The sequence below is a fragment of the Frankliniella occidentalis genome, unplaced genomic scaffold, assembly GCF_000697945.3.
Source record: "Frankliniella occidentalis isolate FOCC.00 unplaced genomic scaffold, Focc_3.1 Scaffold1, whole genome shotgun sequence".
NCBI lineage: Eukaryota > Metazoa > Arthropoda > Insecta > Thysanoptera > Thripidae > Frankliniella > Frankliniella occidentalis.
In genome coordinates this window covers 357,669-373,766 of record NW_026267131.1, presented here as the reverse complement: position 1 = coordinate 373,766, position 16,098 = coordinate 357,669, and the positions used below count along the sequence as shown (strand labels likewise).

At 44.2% G+C, this 16,098-nt stretch overlaps 2 protein-coding genes across 8 annotated transcripts in view; both read right to left on the bottom strand.

Moving 5' to 3' along the window:
* Window positions 1–98: 98 nt before the first annotated feature.
* LOC113216108 (thymidine phosphorylase-like) lies at window positions 99–3,997 on the bottom strand. The gene is made up of 8 exons (XM_026435833.2): window positions 3,818–3,997; window positions 2,376–2,519; window positions 2,167–2,247; window positions 1,739–1,930; window positions 1,304–1,462; window positions 1,030–1,148; window positions 742–904; window positions 99–667 (listed from the first exon to the last, which is right to left on the bottom strand). The coding sequence occupies exons 2-8, from the start codon at window positions 2,500–2,502 to the stop codon at window positions 156–158; spliced, it is 1,353 nt and encodes a 450-aa protein (XP_026291618.2). The 5' UTR covers window positions 2,503–2,519; window positions 3,818–3,997; the 3' UTR covers window positions 99–155.
* An 864-nt stretch (window positions 3,998–4,861) lies between these two features.
* LOC113216014 (protein kinase C and casein kinase substrate in neurons protein 1) overlaps window positions 4,862–16,098 on the bottom strand; it is a 39,330-nt gene continuing 28,093 nt past the window's right edge. For 4 of the 7 annotated variants that reach the window (XM_052273816.1, XM_026435693.2, XM_026435694.2 and 1 more), the window contains 10 exons: window positions 13,621–13,865; window positions 13,393–13,541; window positions 13,126–13,314; window positions 12,789–12,800; window positions 11,935–12,161; window positions 11,729–11,849; window positions 10,891–10,998; window positions 9,748–9,941; window positions 8,821–8,978; window positions 4,862–8,724 (listed from right to left, as the gene is read on the bottom strand). In XM_052273816.1, the coding sequence (XP_052129776.1) occupies window positions 8,615–8,724; window positions 8,821–8,978; window positions 9,748–9,941; window positions 10,891–10,998; window positions 11,729–11,849; window positions 11,935–12,161; window positions 12,789–12,800; window positions 13,126–13,314; window positions 13,393–13,541; window positions 13,621–13,865 (1,513 nt within the window). In that variant the 3' untranslated portion in view covers window positions 4,862–8,614. Of the gene's footprint in view, window positions 8,725–8,820; window positions 8,979–9,747; window positions 9,942–10,890; window positions 10,999–11,728; window positions 11,850–11,934; window positions 12,162–12,788; window positions 12,801–13,125; window positions 13,315–13,392; window positions 13,542–13,620; window positions 13,866–14,342; window positions 14,568–16,098 lie in introns of those variants that run through there. The other 3 variants (XM_026435688.2, XM_052273920.1, XM_052273848.1) reach the window with 3 other exon arrangements.

The window sequence follows — 16,098 nt, the reverse complement described above, 5'->3', positions numbered from 1 at the left end:
CCCCCCCTTCCCCCCGCGCCCTCCTTATAATCATCCTGTTCGATAAAGCCAAAATAACGTCGAGTCCGCAACTAGGCCAGTGGGGAAAGAGACACGTGTGCAGAGAGTCAGTTTATTGCCGCAGTCGAAAATAATACCATTGTGAAAGCTTCTCGTCACGACAGGATGTCGATGACCCGGTCGGAGCTGGGGCGGCAGTCGCCCGGCGCCTCCTCGCCGATGTCCACCGCGCCGCGCAGCAGTGCCAGGACGTCATCGGGCAGCCGCTCCTGGGTGTGGTGCACCGTCATGAGCACGTCGCCGGCGAGCACGGGCGCGCCGACGTGCAGCGCGTCGTCCAGGACGACGCCGACGGCCAGGTCGAGCGCCTGGTCCGGGCGGCAACGGCCCGCGCCCAGGCGCTGGCACGCGCGCGCGATGTCGAGGCCGGCGACGGCGCGCACGGCGCCCCCGCGCGGCGCCAGGACGGGCGTGGTGTGGGCCGCGCGCGGCAGCACGCGCCAGGGCTCCGCGCACACGGCCTCCGCGTCGGCCGCGGCCACGCCCTGGCGCTCCAGCATGCGGCGGAAGCAGCCCAGGGCGCTGCCGTCGTGCAGGGCGGCGCGGACGCGCTCGCGGCCCGCGGCCCGGTCGGCCGCACGCCCGCGCATGTGCAGCAGCTCGCCACCTGAGCGGGCAGAGAGGAGGGTCAGGCGGAGACGGCGGGGACGGCGACGGCCGCGCGGCCTCGACCACACTCACCCAGGACGCAGACGAGGTCCTCCAGGTCGCGGGGGCCCTGGCCGCGCAGGCAGCTCACGGCCTCGGCCACCTCCAGGGCGTTGCCGACGGCGCGGCCGATGGGCATGTCCATGCGCGTGAGGACGGCGGTAGTCGGCACGTCGAGCAGCGTGGCCACGTCGATCTGGACAGAATCAGACTTGGGTGTGCGGCGGGACTTCCCCCGGCGGCGCTACCCCGCGTGGCGCAGGGGCCGGGGGTATGTCGCCGCGCGTGGTGAGGTGAGGTGGGGTGGGGTGAGGTACTCACGATGGACCTCGCCAGCGTGGTGGCGGACTCCACGGTCTTGCACAGGGCGGCGCTGCCCACCTTGATGTCCATGACGAGAGCGCGCGTCCCCTCTGCGACCTTCTTCGACACGATAGAGGCTGCAAAATGTGAGGTAAGTAAACAAGATCAATGGCCAAAGAACCACAAACATGGTAACTGCTATATGTCAATGTGGCTTATTTAGTGAGATAAGACTTTGCCGCTTTTGAAAGCCGCACTGTAAGCATCACCGCGACACGCGTGTACTACTCACAGGTGATGAGCGGCACGCTGTCCACCGTGCCGGTGACGTCCCTCCGCTTGTAGAGCTCGCCGTCGGCGGGGGCCAGCCGGGCCGTGGGGCCCACGATGAAGCAGCCGGGGTCCTCGAGCGCGGCGTGCATCGCCTCCACCGGCTGCATCACCTTGTAGCCTGCCCGGGAACACCGGCGGGAAAATGGAAAGGAAAACGTAAAGCGATGTACGGTAAGCCCCCGTGCGAGCAGCCCCGCCGGCGCAGAGATTTTAAAGTCCGAAATTATTCCCGAAAAGTTGAAAACTTTTCCAGAAAAAATAGGGAAAAGGAAATATTAACTAAAAGAGGTAAAGTTTTCCAGAATTCCTGTCCCGGAAAATGAAAATCCTTACTCCCACATCCCTGTGCCATGGTGAAGCACGAGTGAAGCCCTTTCGGCGTTCGATCACTCACCTCTGATGCTCTCCAGCTTGTCCAGGGTGCCGCCGGTGAAGTCGAGGCCGCGTCCGGAGATCATGGGCACCTTGAGGCCGCAGGCGGCCAGGGCGGGCGCCAGCGGCAGCGACACCTTGTCGCCGACCCCGCCCGTGGAGTGCTTGTCCACGAGCAGGTCGCGCCACTCCTCGCCCCACTCCAGCTTGTCACCTGCCGACAAGAAGAGAATGTGGGGTGTTTTTTTTCTCTCTACAATTTTTTTTTATTCTGTTTTTTCCCCCCCTTTTCTTTCTTTTTTTTTTGTCGCAAACACGCGATAACCCACACATAGGGCGCGGCGGTGCTGTACCGACAGAGAAGACCGGAGGGCAGTGGCTGATGGTCCCCTTATCTCGTATACCTTTACCTTCGCCCCCCTCCCCGGACACACACACACACATACACACCTGAGTCCACCATGTGCCGGGTCAAGCTCGCCGTCTCCTCCGCGTCCAGGCCTTTCAGGAACATGGCCATCAGCATGGCTCCTGTGGGCAAAAATGCCAGACATAGGCGCTCTCAGCAGAATCGTTTCCTTTTTCTATATTTTTCAGGGAAATCTCTAAAGAAAAGGACAAAAATATTGTTTCCTACTACCAATACTACTACTACTGACCTATCTGTACGTCCGCAGCCTCCCCGCTCACCACCTTGGCCACCATGTCGCCCAGGTCCGCGTCGCTGAGCTTGACGCCGTCCCGCTTCTTCTTGATGAGCTCGTGGAAAGGCGTGGCCGACGACATGTTGGTCTGAAGTCCTCCTGGGCTCGAATGAAGCGAACGAACGGAACGAACCTCCCGTCAACAATACGACACGGCGCGCTACCCGAGCTAGGGCGCGCTGGCACCCTGACCTCGACGCGTCAGCCATAGGCGAGGCGAGCGGCCGCCGCCGCCGCCGCGAGGCGTACGTATTCCCCGACCACCCTAGCCGCGCCCACCTGGACAGCTTGAACGCTCAGATGGAAGTCAACAATATGGAACGTTCCGGAAAGTGAGGTTACTCGTCGCTGTCCATTGCATTACTAAGCCTACGACCGATCCTTGAAGTGCATACGGGTATTCCCAAGTGACGCTTCACTGACATGTGGCAGCGCAAGTATTGTGGGTAAGCTGATAGCCGGCGGACGATTGGCGTAAAACTGGGTTATTTTTCGCCTACGATCAATAGTTTTCCTTTGGGAGATATGGGAAATGGAAGACATACGCCACCATCAAAGTCCGCGTTTACACACGCCATGTAAGTTGTGAGTTCGGTGACGGTAACACTGAAAACACCGCACTGAGAACAGTACTACTCGTTCCACTTAGGGGTCGTCTAGAAAGTACATCCGTTTCTCAGATTCATTCGATCATAAGGCAAATTACTAGAGCACGGCGCCTGCGAGGGTCGGGGTAGGCCAACCCGCAGCACACGCATGCACTGCAGACAAGATGTTGCCTACCTATCAGGCGCTATGAGACCTTACATCGGCTGCATCGCTGAAATTTGCAATGTCGTAGAGGCAGATGGCGGACGCACTTTCCGGATGATCCCGCCACAATGAGGCCCGATGACTTAAGTGAAGGAACGGGTTTTATTCTATAGCACAAAACTAATGTTGTGTTTTACGTCTCGTTTGTTGTTGTTTTTCCTGCAGTCGCATTATCTAAATACCTACATGAAATATCCTTATTGCTTCATGCAATTTGAAGGAAATCAATGATTTAAAAAGGCGGATTCGTTACTACTCCTACCCGGGATATAAACGAGTGTATTCCCCTCCCTTCTCTGCGGTATTGTAATGTAGTAGAGCCGCGCTAAAGCGCGGCGAGCGCACTTTTGGTGCATCAAACCAAACGCAGGATAAATGAGCTCGAAAGATGTGCCAAAATGAAGGCCTTGCTTCCCGCGTGAAGTAGGGGATATAATGGCGGGTTTAACGGTAGTGACTAGTGTCACTGTAGTTCCTTCACGACCCACAGCAACAAAAGTAACAACTCATAAGTAAAGTAGCTGTCTTCCCTTTACCATCACGAGGCCCCTTTACCCTCGACCTATCCACCTCTTGCCCTTTACCTTATCGGCACGTTCGGGTCCTTGAAGGCGGCTGAGGCTGGGTGGGCCGCACTCGAGCCTGCTGGACGAGCGGAGGAGCTCGAGCAAAGCAACTCGTCGAGACGTGCCGCCGCTGCTGCCAACGCGACGCCGCACCACTGCACACTCGTCCATCGGGCTATCTCCTATATAGGCTGCGTTCGGAAAACTGCAATAGGTGCTGCTGGGCGTGGCGTGGCGGCGTGTCTGAGAAAGGGGAGAGCGGGGGGGCTTTTCTAGACGACTGCTGCTGCTGCTGCTGCTGCTGCGTGCGCTCGGCCGCGGCATCCCACTCGGGTACAGTTGTGTTGTGCGAGTCCGATGACTTCAAGTGTCTTGGTCTGACTCGTGCGCATCCACGAGTGTGGCCGTTATGTATAACAGAGAGAAAGAGAGAGAGAAAGGTTGGGGAGAGCCACAACGCTGCCCACTCTTCGATCTACTAGTACTTATCTACTACAGGGGAGAGGGGGAGGGGGTAATTCAGCCGTCGTGTCATGACCAGCTCGACAGATAAAGACCGGCTGGTGATAATGGCTGAATTAAAGTATCGAGGCTCAATGTGTTCGACGCTCTCAGGTCGTCCTGGAGAGGGGGGAAAAGGAGGGCGGGGGGGGGGGGGGACGGGCCTGACCTCGGTCAATCGATGCCTCCACACGACAGAGTCCGATCTGCGGCGGTCCGGTTACACTAAGTCCGATCTGTGGTGGTCCGGTTTCACAAATTCCGATCTAGAGCTCTACGGCCTCTACTGCAGTTTTGTTGTAGCATTCATTTTTTTTTTTCCATTTTCTCCACAGTATGTTCTACAAACTTTTAGAAACATAGCTTTTAATAATATTTTTCCTTCAACAATGTTGGTGAACATAAATATGTAAGACTGCGCTGCAGAGCGCAACGGATCGGACTTTGCTGTTAGGAGGTAAGCATTGAATTAAGCTTGGTTAGTGTTAAGTGTGGAGAAATTTGCCTTGAGGGGCACCATGTTTCACGACAACAGGTTCCCAAGAAAGACGAAAAGGAAGATAACAGTTTACAAGTAGTTTTAATTATCTCATTAATAGATACATTATTCTGATGATTTTAATTGGTTTTTCTTTTAGGATTCACTACAATCACTTTTTAAAAGTTTTAGGAAGATCAGAGTCTCCAGTTGGTTCTAATTTTCAGGATTCAATGTAATCTAGACAATAATATCATTAATTTGGCAACCTGATTTTGTAAATCTCAACAAATCAACTTCAGGTGAAAATCACACTAACCAGTGTCCACATATGTACACCCACATAATACAAATAATTTGTCAGATATAGCATCAATGAGAAGCTATGTACAGTTACTAAGTAAATAAATTTTATATAATAAAGTAATCAACAACATATTCAACAACAATCTAAATACCTGTTCACAAAGTATTGAAACAGAAATTATAAAATCAATTTCTAAAATGAATCAACTTTACAGAGAAATAACAGGTATCTGTAGAAAATTTTGCTGCCACAAGAGCTGCTTGAATCATTGGCGTGAAAACATTGTCAGATCTAGGTGCACTGAAATTGAAGCTAAGGTAAGCTGCATTTGTCACATTGAATAACAGACTAGCAGTATGACAGTGGCACCCAAAAAGTTTTATACACTCATGAACTTGCTTTCATCCAAATGAAAACACAAAACAAAATTGTGTAAAACCAACCCACATATACAAATGTATGTGACGCAAATACAGTGAATTTAAAGGGTAATTCATCTTATTTATACCATGCCTCTTAAAGTTTTGGTAAGGTAGGCATTTTATAAGATGGAAAATCAAAATTAATTTTAAGTAGTAAATATGAGAACCAAACAAATGTAAACATAAGTGATAAAAAGTATCACAATTTTAACATATTAGCAGTCATAAGAAAGTGCTCCAGAACCTACTGTGGTCAACAATTCTCCTAGTAGAAAATATTAGAAGAGATAGAAATTTGAACTGCTTTCATGTGATTATTGCTTTAGATATTTTATTCCCTGTTGAGATTTAAAAAGTAGAACCAAATACCTGTTTTTTGATAACAAAATTCAGTTATTTGATAAAACAATAGTAGTATACAGTTTTATTTGACCTCTACTTCACATTAATTTTAGAATTCAAATTCAAATCAGTGAAACAAAACAAAGGTCAGAATTATGCACCTGCATAAGCTCTTGTGAACCTTGATCTGCCAAACCACAATTACATCCGTAAAAGTTAGACAGCACCTCAAGACTTTTACTCAAGTACGAGGAGACTGATGAGACATAGAAAACAGACAAATCTATCACTCTACAGTACGGAAATGATTGGAAGCACACTTGAATTAGATACCTGACCAGGCAAAATTACCTACCTCATTACTATCTAACTATACAAGAACAATAGTCACCAACTATTTATAAATATAACATATTGCAATAAAACTGATGAGGTTCAATCAGAAACAAATAATTTATGACGACTGTACACATTCACACAGCAGATCATTCTGCATTTTGATTTATATTACAATTACACACTCATTCACTACATGATTCAGACTGGAATGTCAAACAAAATTCCTTAGACAATAATCTACAAGGTAAAAGGGCAGAACACATTCCTCATTACTTCTATAAGAACTGTGCATTTTAAATCCTTGCAAAGTGACCCAATTTCAATAACTTCATATTACTCTACGACTAGGGTCTTGTGTGATGCTAAAATGCCCATACCTTATGTCACATGAAGAATGCATTGGCAAATCACTGGGTCAGGGCTGATTCATACCAATTAAATACTGCAGGAACTGTAAGAGAACTCTATATAACATGAAAAAATGGGATACTTATAAAGGACTAATGAAAAGATTACATACTGAGACTGGGCTGGTGGAAGGCTTAACAAAATGGCTAGGGTCTTTACTGTGTACATAAGTGAAAGGCAAGTTTTTGGACAGTTGGTACTAAATCCAGAAACAAGTGGCCCCTGAATATTTTTGCATGATAAGAGATTGTGCCTTGGTCCCCTGCTCTGAGATAAAGGTTACTGTGAAAGTCTAAAACAAAGGCAATCACACCATATGAAAATCCAAAAGAGTAATGTTGTATGCAGTACGCTGTACTGTGTGTGACCAAAATTACCAGTTTGGCAAAAAGAAACATTTTTGTACAAAGCTTTAACAATGTACCGTAATTTGCAGTCACTTTCATTTTCAAGAAAAAAAAAACTGGAAGTGAAATCTGTTACCTAGAGATAACAGTGTCAACTCATAAAACAATTGAAAGCAAATTTACATTGTACATGTTTCTCTTCGGTAATTTGCTTGATTGCACATAAATAAAGCAGGGTGACTAATAATATAACATCATTCCTACTTCAATTAGAAGCACTTTGGAGAAAAAATTACAATCTGGCACACTCATCACACTCACAGGGGATGGGGACACATTTTTCACAGTAATAAGGGATATCTAAACTGCAAAACCCATATCACATTATTAAAACTAATACAGACCAGGTTACACATAAATGAATTTGAGTAAAGGGTACCAACCACTTTGATCACAAAATAAAGCCATCTTTACACAAGCAGCAGATAATCAAGTTTAATAATGACATTCAGGAGTTGAAAGCACAGGTCAAGTAGAATCAATCCATCACTTTCATCAACATACATAAAATGGAATGGCAAAGTCAAAACAACTGATTTATTGTGTATAGATCAGATCTGTTCAATAAATATAGAGCTGCAATTACTGTATTGATAAAATAATAGTGAAGAAGGCATTTTAAAAGATGGTAATAATCAACAATTAACAGGTCAAATCAAACAATTACATTCTCAAAATGCAGTGCTGCTTATCACTTTTAAATGTCCATAAAACCAAAATCTGAAAGCCACTTTCAGCAGGCAACACAGATGAAACAGCAATTACACATGGTAGCATATTCCACAGCCCACACAAAAGTGCACCCAATGTAAAGTAGAACTAAAACATAAATACCGAAACAGCCATTGCAGAGAAATGCAAGACTGTAACATCCTTTGTGACCATATTGAAGCTCTTGACAAGATAAACTCAGCAATTTTTTATTTAAAATATCTTTGATTTTACAATATGAGCAAAGTCTATATTTATCAAAGTGCTACACATTTAACAAGAAATATGCAACTAAACCAAGAAGATGAGTTTAAATCATCATAAGCTTCTTCCCTCTTCCCACTGGCAGATAAATGAAGTGCTTTCCAAGCAAAGATAATTTACAACACTATTTTTGTTACTAACAATGCTAGTAGGGAAAAGGGGGGTTTTATTTGTGACTATTCAACAAGCAACAAGACAATCTTCTTTGAGCATGGCCAAGTCTTTCTTAGCCGACTTCTGTTACTGGAAATAAACATAACTTAGCACCACCCAACGACTCAAATCCACTCAATTGGTCCAAGTCATAACATTCTTGAACAGGTATGTACACATTCACAAAATGAATTTAATACTATTTAACGAAAGAAAATCCAAACAATTTCAAAATTAAATGCACATAATAATTAACTATCACTCACAATCACTACAGTTCTTCAAAAGAATGTGACAGTGCACCGTACTGGTCTGCCATAACTTCCAACTAAGGAATTCAGCTTAAGAAAAAAAACCACCAATAACTACCCTGATAAAGTTCCAGGAAGCCACACAAAAACGATGGATGCTTCATGTAAGTACACTGTAGTAGCACAGTAAATGTTCCAACATACAATAGCACTCTGAACGATGAGGTGTTTATTATGCAACAACTTCAACATAATTTGCAGGATATAGACCTACACGCCCATCTTTCCGTCCTTTACACCAGCCTTGCTCATCTTCATCCTCTAACTTTTCAAATAGCTCACCTGAAATGAATTAAGGAAAATAAAGAACAACAATATTATTGAGATGTTCCACCTTCCAGCCACTTGGAAACAGTTCTCTGAACCTGTGCAGCTTACCTTGCTTGAAACTGAGCTCGTCAGACTCTGCGCCTTCATAGTCGTACAGAGCCTTGACAGGGACCCCCGGCTCTCCATTGTCTACAAGGGCCTCATTGCCCTCCTCATCCCATTCCTCCTCTTCAAAGGGATTAGCTTCTGCCCGCGGTGTGCCATTCCTGCAATAGACAAAATAATGCAATGATTTCTCAAATGGCCAAGTTTGAAAGCAGTGGGGTGCAAACACAAGGAACTGGCCACAGCATTTGGAGAAAAAAAAAGTACCAAACTGGCTGGTAGACTGCTTAACTTATAACACACAAGCTAAAAAGGGGGGATCATGGCACATTTCAGAACTGCATTTTCAATTACGAAAGCAATCAAATTTTCCAGTTTGAACTACAGATAGATATATAAAGGACAATGGCCCACAAAATACTATTACATCAAAGCAGAGTAATGGTATTGAGCAGAAAGGCATTATCTCATTGGTTGAATCTAGCAAGAAGGCATTTAAAGGCCTGCGTTTGAACTTTGATACTATGCACATATCTGTGGGACTGTGACTCTGGTAGCTTACCAGGACACTGTTCCAACAGCATCTTAAACCTACAAAGAAAAATCAAATTGGTTTGACACAGGCCCTTGCCTTGATGGAAGTAAGTACATAAAAACAGAACTGAAAGTTGCCATAAGTGCATTCAGTGTAATATAAGAACCACATTCTTGTGTGTCCAAATAAGAGTCAGGGCGAAATGAATTCTCACATTGAATGAGTTAAAACAATACATTAAATGCCCAAATCTGAAGGTGTTCAATTTAGAAGTAAAAATGGATCAGAGTCAAGAAGAAAGGGAACAGAACTGCAACCAATTAAGATTGATTGACTAACCCCAAAATGAGCTTAGTTGACTCAGTCCAATGACACAGCGTTGCAAATAGACTTACGTGATTGTTGGTGTCTTATTAGAACTATCTGTCTTATCATTATTAGGTGCTGAAGTAGGTGTTGTCGACGTTTTTGCATTGGAATTGTTTCCAGCTGATGGGGATGTCTTTCTTTCATCCGAAGTGACATCAGTTGTAATAACTCGACTAGCTGGCTTCTTGGCTGGAATTCTTTGATTGACCGGCGGGAACTCCTAAAGTATTAAAGGAATATTATTAGCAAATTTAAAATACAGATAGTAATTGAGATAGCACTTATTAGGCACTTATATTTACAAAGGATCAGAAGCACAGAATACATTACATGATCATTAAAAAATGAGGGAAGCAAACAAGACAAACATGTGTTTTTTTAGGGAAAAATGCAGAACCTGATGTGTTCATACAAACAAGTATGGTACACATTTACGGAACCTGATTAATAGCAGTATTGCTGTGCTTCAACAAAGTATGAAAAGTTGAATTTTTTAAATGTAGGTCTTAGAAGAATGCATGTAGGACAGGTTTGGAAAGATATGATAACTGTTCTCTTCTTACAAGTACAATCATGGCAGCTATTAAATTACAAAGCTCCTACAAAAACCAAGTTCAAATACTACATGTAATTTCTACTTATAATCGATCAATTGAAAGCAGCAAAATGTCTTAAAAAGACAACTCTACTTGATTTAAATGCATTACAATATCAGTTGGACAAGACTACGGTAGAAACAACAAAAGTTATCAAGGAGGAAGTTACATGCAGCAGCTCGTCCTCGCTGATGGGTCTCTGGTTGATGAGGATGATATTGTCTTTAGGTTTCCTTCCCAACCAACGCTGCGCAGTGATAAACATGAGGGAGCCACGGGGAAATTAATATGTAGGAAGTTGAATTAAACATCTCAAGGGAGGACCTAACAATGATTTTCTCATGGTATATAATCATTTGTGCACTAGAGCATGATTTTAATTTAGTAGGTAATTTGAAAATTACCTAAATGTACAGTAATATGAGTTTTAGAGATAGATAGAAATTTAAAGGAACTCTAGAAATCATGATCTTGTTGGACGAAAGATGTTAGATACTGTACTTGTCAGTTATCAATCAAACCAGGAGAGAGAAAGAACTTAGCAGATTAGTTAACTAAAAAAGGGATTTTTACATGCAAATCCTCGCTGACTGGCCGTTGATTGATGAGAGTTATGGAACTTGCCGGGAGGGTGTCCTTCAACTTTGCCTTGGCTATTTCCCGCAGTTCCTCTGTGTAGTCCTGAATACGGCACAGCAAAACGCCACGCCAAACAATACATGCAAGCCACGCAAAATTTTAGAGAAAAAACAACAACATGCAAACACAAAACATTAAAACTTAACAAAACAATGCAGGCAAAGTGAACTAGTGATCAAAACAAAATAAAATTGAACAAATAAAAAATGAAACCACAATACAGTAATTGGTAATTTAAAGTGATAAAAATGTAAGCAAATAACATTTGCAATTCAAGATTGATGAATTGAATTGATATAAGAGTAACATTTCAACATTACTTAACAGAACAGAGATAAAAAAAAAAAATTCCTTTTTTAAGAAAAGAGTAATGTAATTTACTGCATGCATTTATCACTAATTATGAAGAGGATTATATTTCAGGATTGTAAAATAAACAGTCAACAACTAAACCTATGGGACCAAAAAATATCAAATTTCAAATTTTTTCTGTTAACTTGATCACCATGAGTGTTCTTATTGCGACCAACAAGCTCCAGCTCACCAACAAATACACAGACATGGCCCATGAGACTAGAGATGCAAATTTGAGTCACAATCTTCAGCATTTAATTCATATAAATGAAGAATTTACAATGAACTGAGGTATTTTTGTGGGGCTAAATAATTGATGAATTCATCAAATAGGGTCTTCTCTGATTTACAATCCCAATTTGTTACTAAGATGCGAGCATGAAATTTTTCCTCAAGCATTGAAAATTGATGAACTTACCTCAAACTGTGGCCAGTTCATTGCCATATTAACACCATGATTGTTAGACCACCACTTCAGATCTTTCTCATAATCGGCATTATTAACTGTGTGATAAAATTCATCGTAAATCTGCGGTAGGCTGAAAAAACAAAATGGAACATCATTTCTCACATACAAGAGGTAAAAGGACAACGGAATGATTTGGCAATGTACAAAGAACTTACACAGGGTCATTAGAAATGTTCAGACATTTTTGCATAGAAAAGAGAACCTCTTTGAAAAACCGTAAGCGTTCTGCTTCCATTTCTTGGCACTTGCTAAATACTTCAGTCATTTCTTCTACATATTTTGGGTTATGGGCGTTAATTTCTTGCAGGGCCAGATCATATTTCTCCTTGCCTTTCAGAACATCCTCCTTAACTTTCTGCACTCTATCTTGCATTTTTTTGACCTGTACAGAAGATATAAGTTTTCATGGTAATGGTGACATGATCAGAATGTAGATTGATACTGGTTTCTGAATAAGATAACAGGCACAGGCAAGACAAAATAGAACATAATCTATTGAAAAATAAATAGAGATTGAAGGCGCACTGGTAATACTGCAGTAATCAGCATGCAAAGTGAGCTACAAGTTGCAAGGAGAAAGAACAGTGACAGAAGGATGGTTAAGTTTGTGAGCTGCAAGGACATCATTATACAACAGGACTGGAATGAGTACCACAGAAGTATGTCAATAGGTAACGCGAGAGATAAGATAAGCACACAAGACTATTGTCAGAGATAATGAAGTGAAGAACATGGTTGTCAATATTACTTTTAAATAAAAATTGCATCAAGGTACAAAGAAATTTACTTCTTGCAGTATAGCTGTAGAGGCAGAAATATAAGTAGTCAAGAAAGAGAGCTCTTAAATTACAAGGTTTGAAAGTTTAGTAATTTGAAAAAAGTTCTACTGTCCTTAACTATGTGCTGAGCGATTCATATGGTGACCATTGGTTGTGCTGATACTGCTTGAGGTATAGGTATTGCAAACAAATGGAAAGTAAATGTAAACTACGGGAAAACCCCCACTCACCAAGGCAGCACGCTGCAAGACACATAAAAAGAAGAAATCTTAGATGTACAGTAAAAAATCCAAATAGCCTACACAAAAATAATATGTACCAAAGCTCATTAGGTCCTCCTATGTCACACACACAAAAAATAAGTCTAATGTGACATGCGTCATGCAACTATTGAATGAAACTGTCAATCAATATATAGGATAGTCGGCAGAAAAAGACCAATAATCTGACAAAATATGTGAACTACAGTAAAAAAGATATACAAAAATAAATATATAGATTGAGAGGAAGGATTTAACTAGTTTAACTTAGAACATGCGTGGCTTAAAAGTACATGATTGTTTGTACCTGGTCTGGTGATAACGAGCTATCTCCTGTAGCATTTCGTTCCTGGTTAGCCGCGGATTTTTCTGTCTTACATGCTGTGTGGTAATCTGCTTTTGCTTTATTGACCTTCTGAAGTAACTTAGCCCAGGGTTTCTGTGCTTTCTTAAATTGATCTTCCATTTCTTTCCTTTCTTTAATTTGAATCATTGACTGAAATGGAGAGACATAGTTATAGAGTATTCCCAACTAATTTAAAAAATTCCATGACATGCCATGTTAGTACAGTACCTTGTGATAGCTATCTTTCTGCCATGTTTTGACTTGTGTTATTACATCATTACAGAGGTTGTCTTTGACTTTAATATGAAGATCACACAATCTGTCTGCTTCTACAAGGACTCCCTTCCAGGCAGCTTCTGTTGTACCATATTCAGGGCCTGCGCAACACAAGGAAAGTCATAACAAAGAAAAGCCAAAACACTCCACTTAAAAATATAGTATCAGAATCAAACTCACCCTTTTCAATGAGGTCATTCCATTTTTTGCTCCAACTTTTAAGAGATTTTGCGTAAGTTTTTTCAATGTCTGAACGTTCTTGTACTAGAGTAATGAGCTCATTGCAAAGCTTATATCCGTCCTCTATACGCTTTGTTGTCCTCTTGTAGTTCCCTGGCTCCCAAAAGGAGTCTGAGCTCGCTATGAGCATGTTATCATCACTGTGGTGCGACATGGTGGGGCTGTCTTGGGCGCCTTCACTCCACCTGGAAGATGGATACAATCAAGAATTTTAGAGAAAGATTTACAGTACTGTATATTGATGTGGGGCAGTGGGGAGAACAGGGAGAAAATCACGTCTCGAAACACCCTAAAAGCTTGCAAGAGAAACGGTACAGAGACTCGGTAATAAGAGGTGTCTCATTTATTTACCTATTTCACTTTCTGAAAGATCCCAACCATATATGGTCCTCCTAGATTAGGCCATGAGATTCTCTGGTCGGACGATTTTAGCCGATAAGATAAGGGGCGGCATGGGGGTTTCGCTAGGGGCATGTGCAAAGTGAGCTGAGCCTGTGCCCATCCAATGAGAATCAAGCAGAAAGTGATTCCGTCTTCTGCAGTCATCCCTACGCGACCCCCCTAAAACTACCGAAAGCAAACAAGGACAGCAGGTTCGAGCAGTTCCCCTTCCCTCCCTCCTCCCGGTGCAAAGAGCTGCCCTTGGCGGCCAAATGACGCACCCCGACTGGGCGAAGGACAGGGACCACTGGCTCTGGCTCCTCTGGGCGGCCGTGAAGTCCTGCGGCCTCGGCAGCGTGGAGGTGAGGGTGCCGTTCGCCATGGCAAGAGCGTGTCGAGCAGAGCAGAGCACTGTGCTGCAGCCGAGCACTAGAGGGGCGAGACCGAGACGCGACGCGACGCGACCAGGCCGACAGCTAGCTGGGTCACTACTGGCGGCGCCCGCGGCACTAAAGGACCGTGAGCCCGCCACAGAGATAAGCCCGCCATTCAATCAACAGCACCGGGTAATCAGGTAGCGCCCCAGATGAACTGTCGACTGTCGTCGCCGTCCACAACACGCATTCCTATTTTACAAAAAAAAAATAAAAAAAAAAAAAAAAAATGACGGTTTGGCAGCGTTGTTCCTTTTAAAACTATAAAGAGGTATGGCCTTGGAAATGGCTTGCAGTTTGCAGTTTACGGTGACCTAGCCGGGTGACCCGGTCCCAGTGGTGGTGGTGGTGGTTGCCGGGCCGGGGCCGAGGCCAGGGGTCTCCTCTCTCGGCAGGGACAGTAGTGCGGGGGGGGGGGAGGCATTGCATAAGCGCGCTCTATAGCTGTATTGGGATTTTGACAGGACGTGGCGGGACGTGGCGGGGCGGGGCGTGGTGCGGCGGCACACCTCCAAGCCAAGCAGCTCTAGCCAGCAGCCCACCACACACACGGCCCACACGGCATACGAACGCGTTCTCAAGACACACACGCCGTGTCGTTTCCTTGCGTGCTCGCGTGGGAAAAGTTAAATCTGACAAGGCCACCAGCCAGCAGAATGTCAAACCCGGCGCGGCGGCGGCGGGACGAGACACCACGAGAGACGTGCAACGTTTACTTTGATTCATTGCAAAAACATCGAACAAACATCTGAAAAAAAAATTATCCATATAATGTGTATCAACATTTTTGCCACACACATTTTACTTTAGACTGTGGTCCAGACTGTGGGAGGTGCAACTGTTCTAATAACCGGACTAGGTCCTATCTGCAGGACTATAGGTGCAAGAAGTCCCACACCCACACACGGCTCGCCACGTCCGCGCTTGTAAGACGGACACACCGTAAAAAATGTTTCTAGGTTTTTTTGACGAAAATGTTCAACTAAGTAATGGTTGAAAAGTTACGGTTTCAGATGGTAAAACTACAAAAAATGACGACACTATAAATCGACTTGTAATTCTTCCTCGACGTACAAATTTCGATACAAATTTACGATGATGGTTACAAATTTTCAGACATCGTCGTTTATGGAAATTTTAAATGACAAACAAAATATTAGTGTAATTTGACAAATATGTTTTTTTTCCAGTGGCAAACATCGCGTGGCCCACGCGAACCTTGATACGGCTCGAGCACCCATCTCGCGCACACAGCAGCTTTGCACTGCGCTGCCCACCACAGGACTTCTCTCGCCGTCCGCATCCTACTACTTAGCAGGCAATCGCAATCTGCAGCCAGCCGCCTCGGCAGTACAGACCGGGCAGCGCCGGGCAGTGACATGATATCGCACAACAACAAAAATGCACGAGGGAACACATCGTACAGCAATACAATAATAATTATTGTATCGTCACAGAGCGTCATCAAAGTGCACCGCACGCACCGTCGTGTGCGCAGGTGCATCCGGGAAAGGGAGGGGGAGGGCGGGGCAGGGTCGTACCGGAAACCGGAAAAGGTATAGAAAAAGGGGCGGCGGGTACGACTTTTCTTAAAAGTATATAA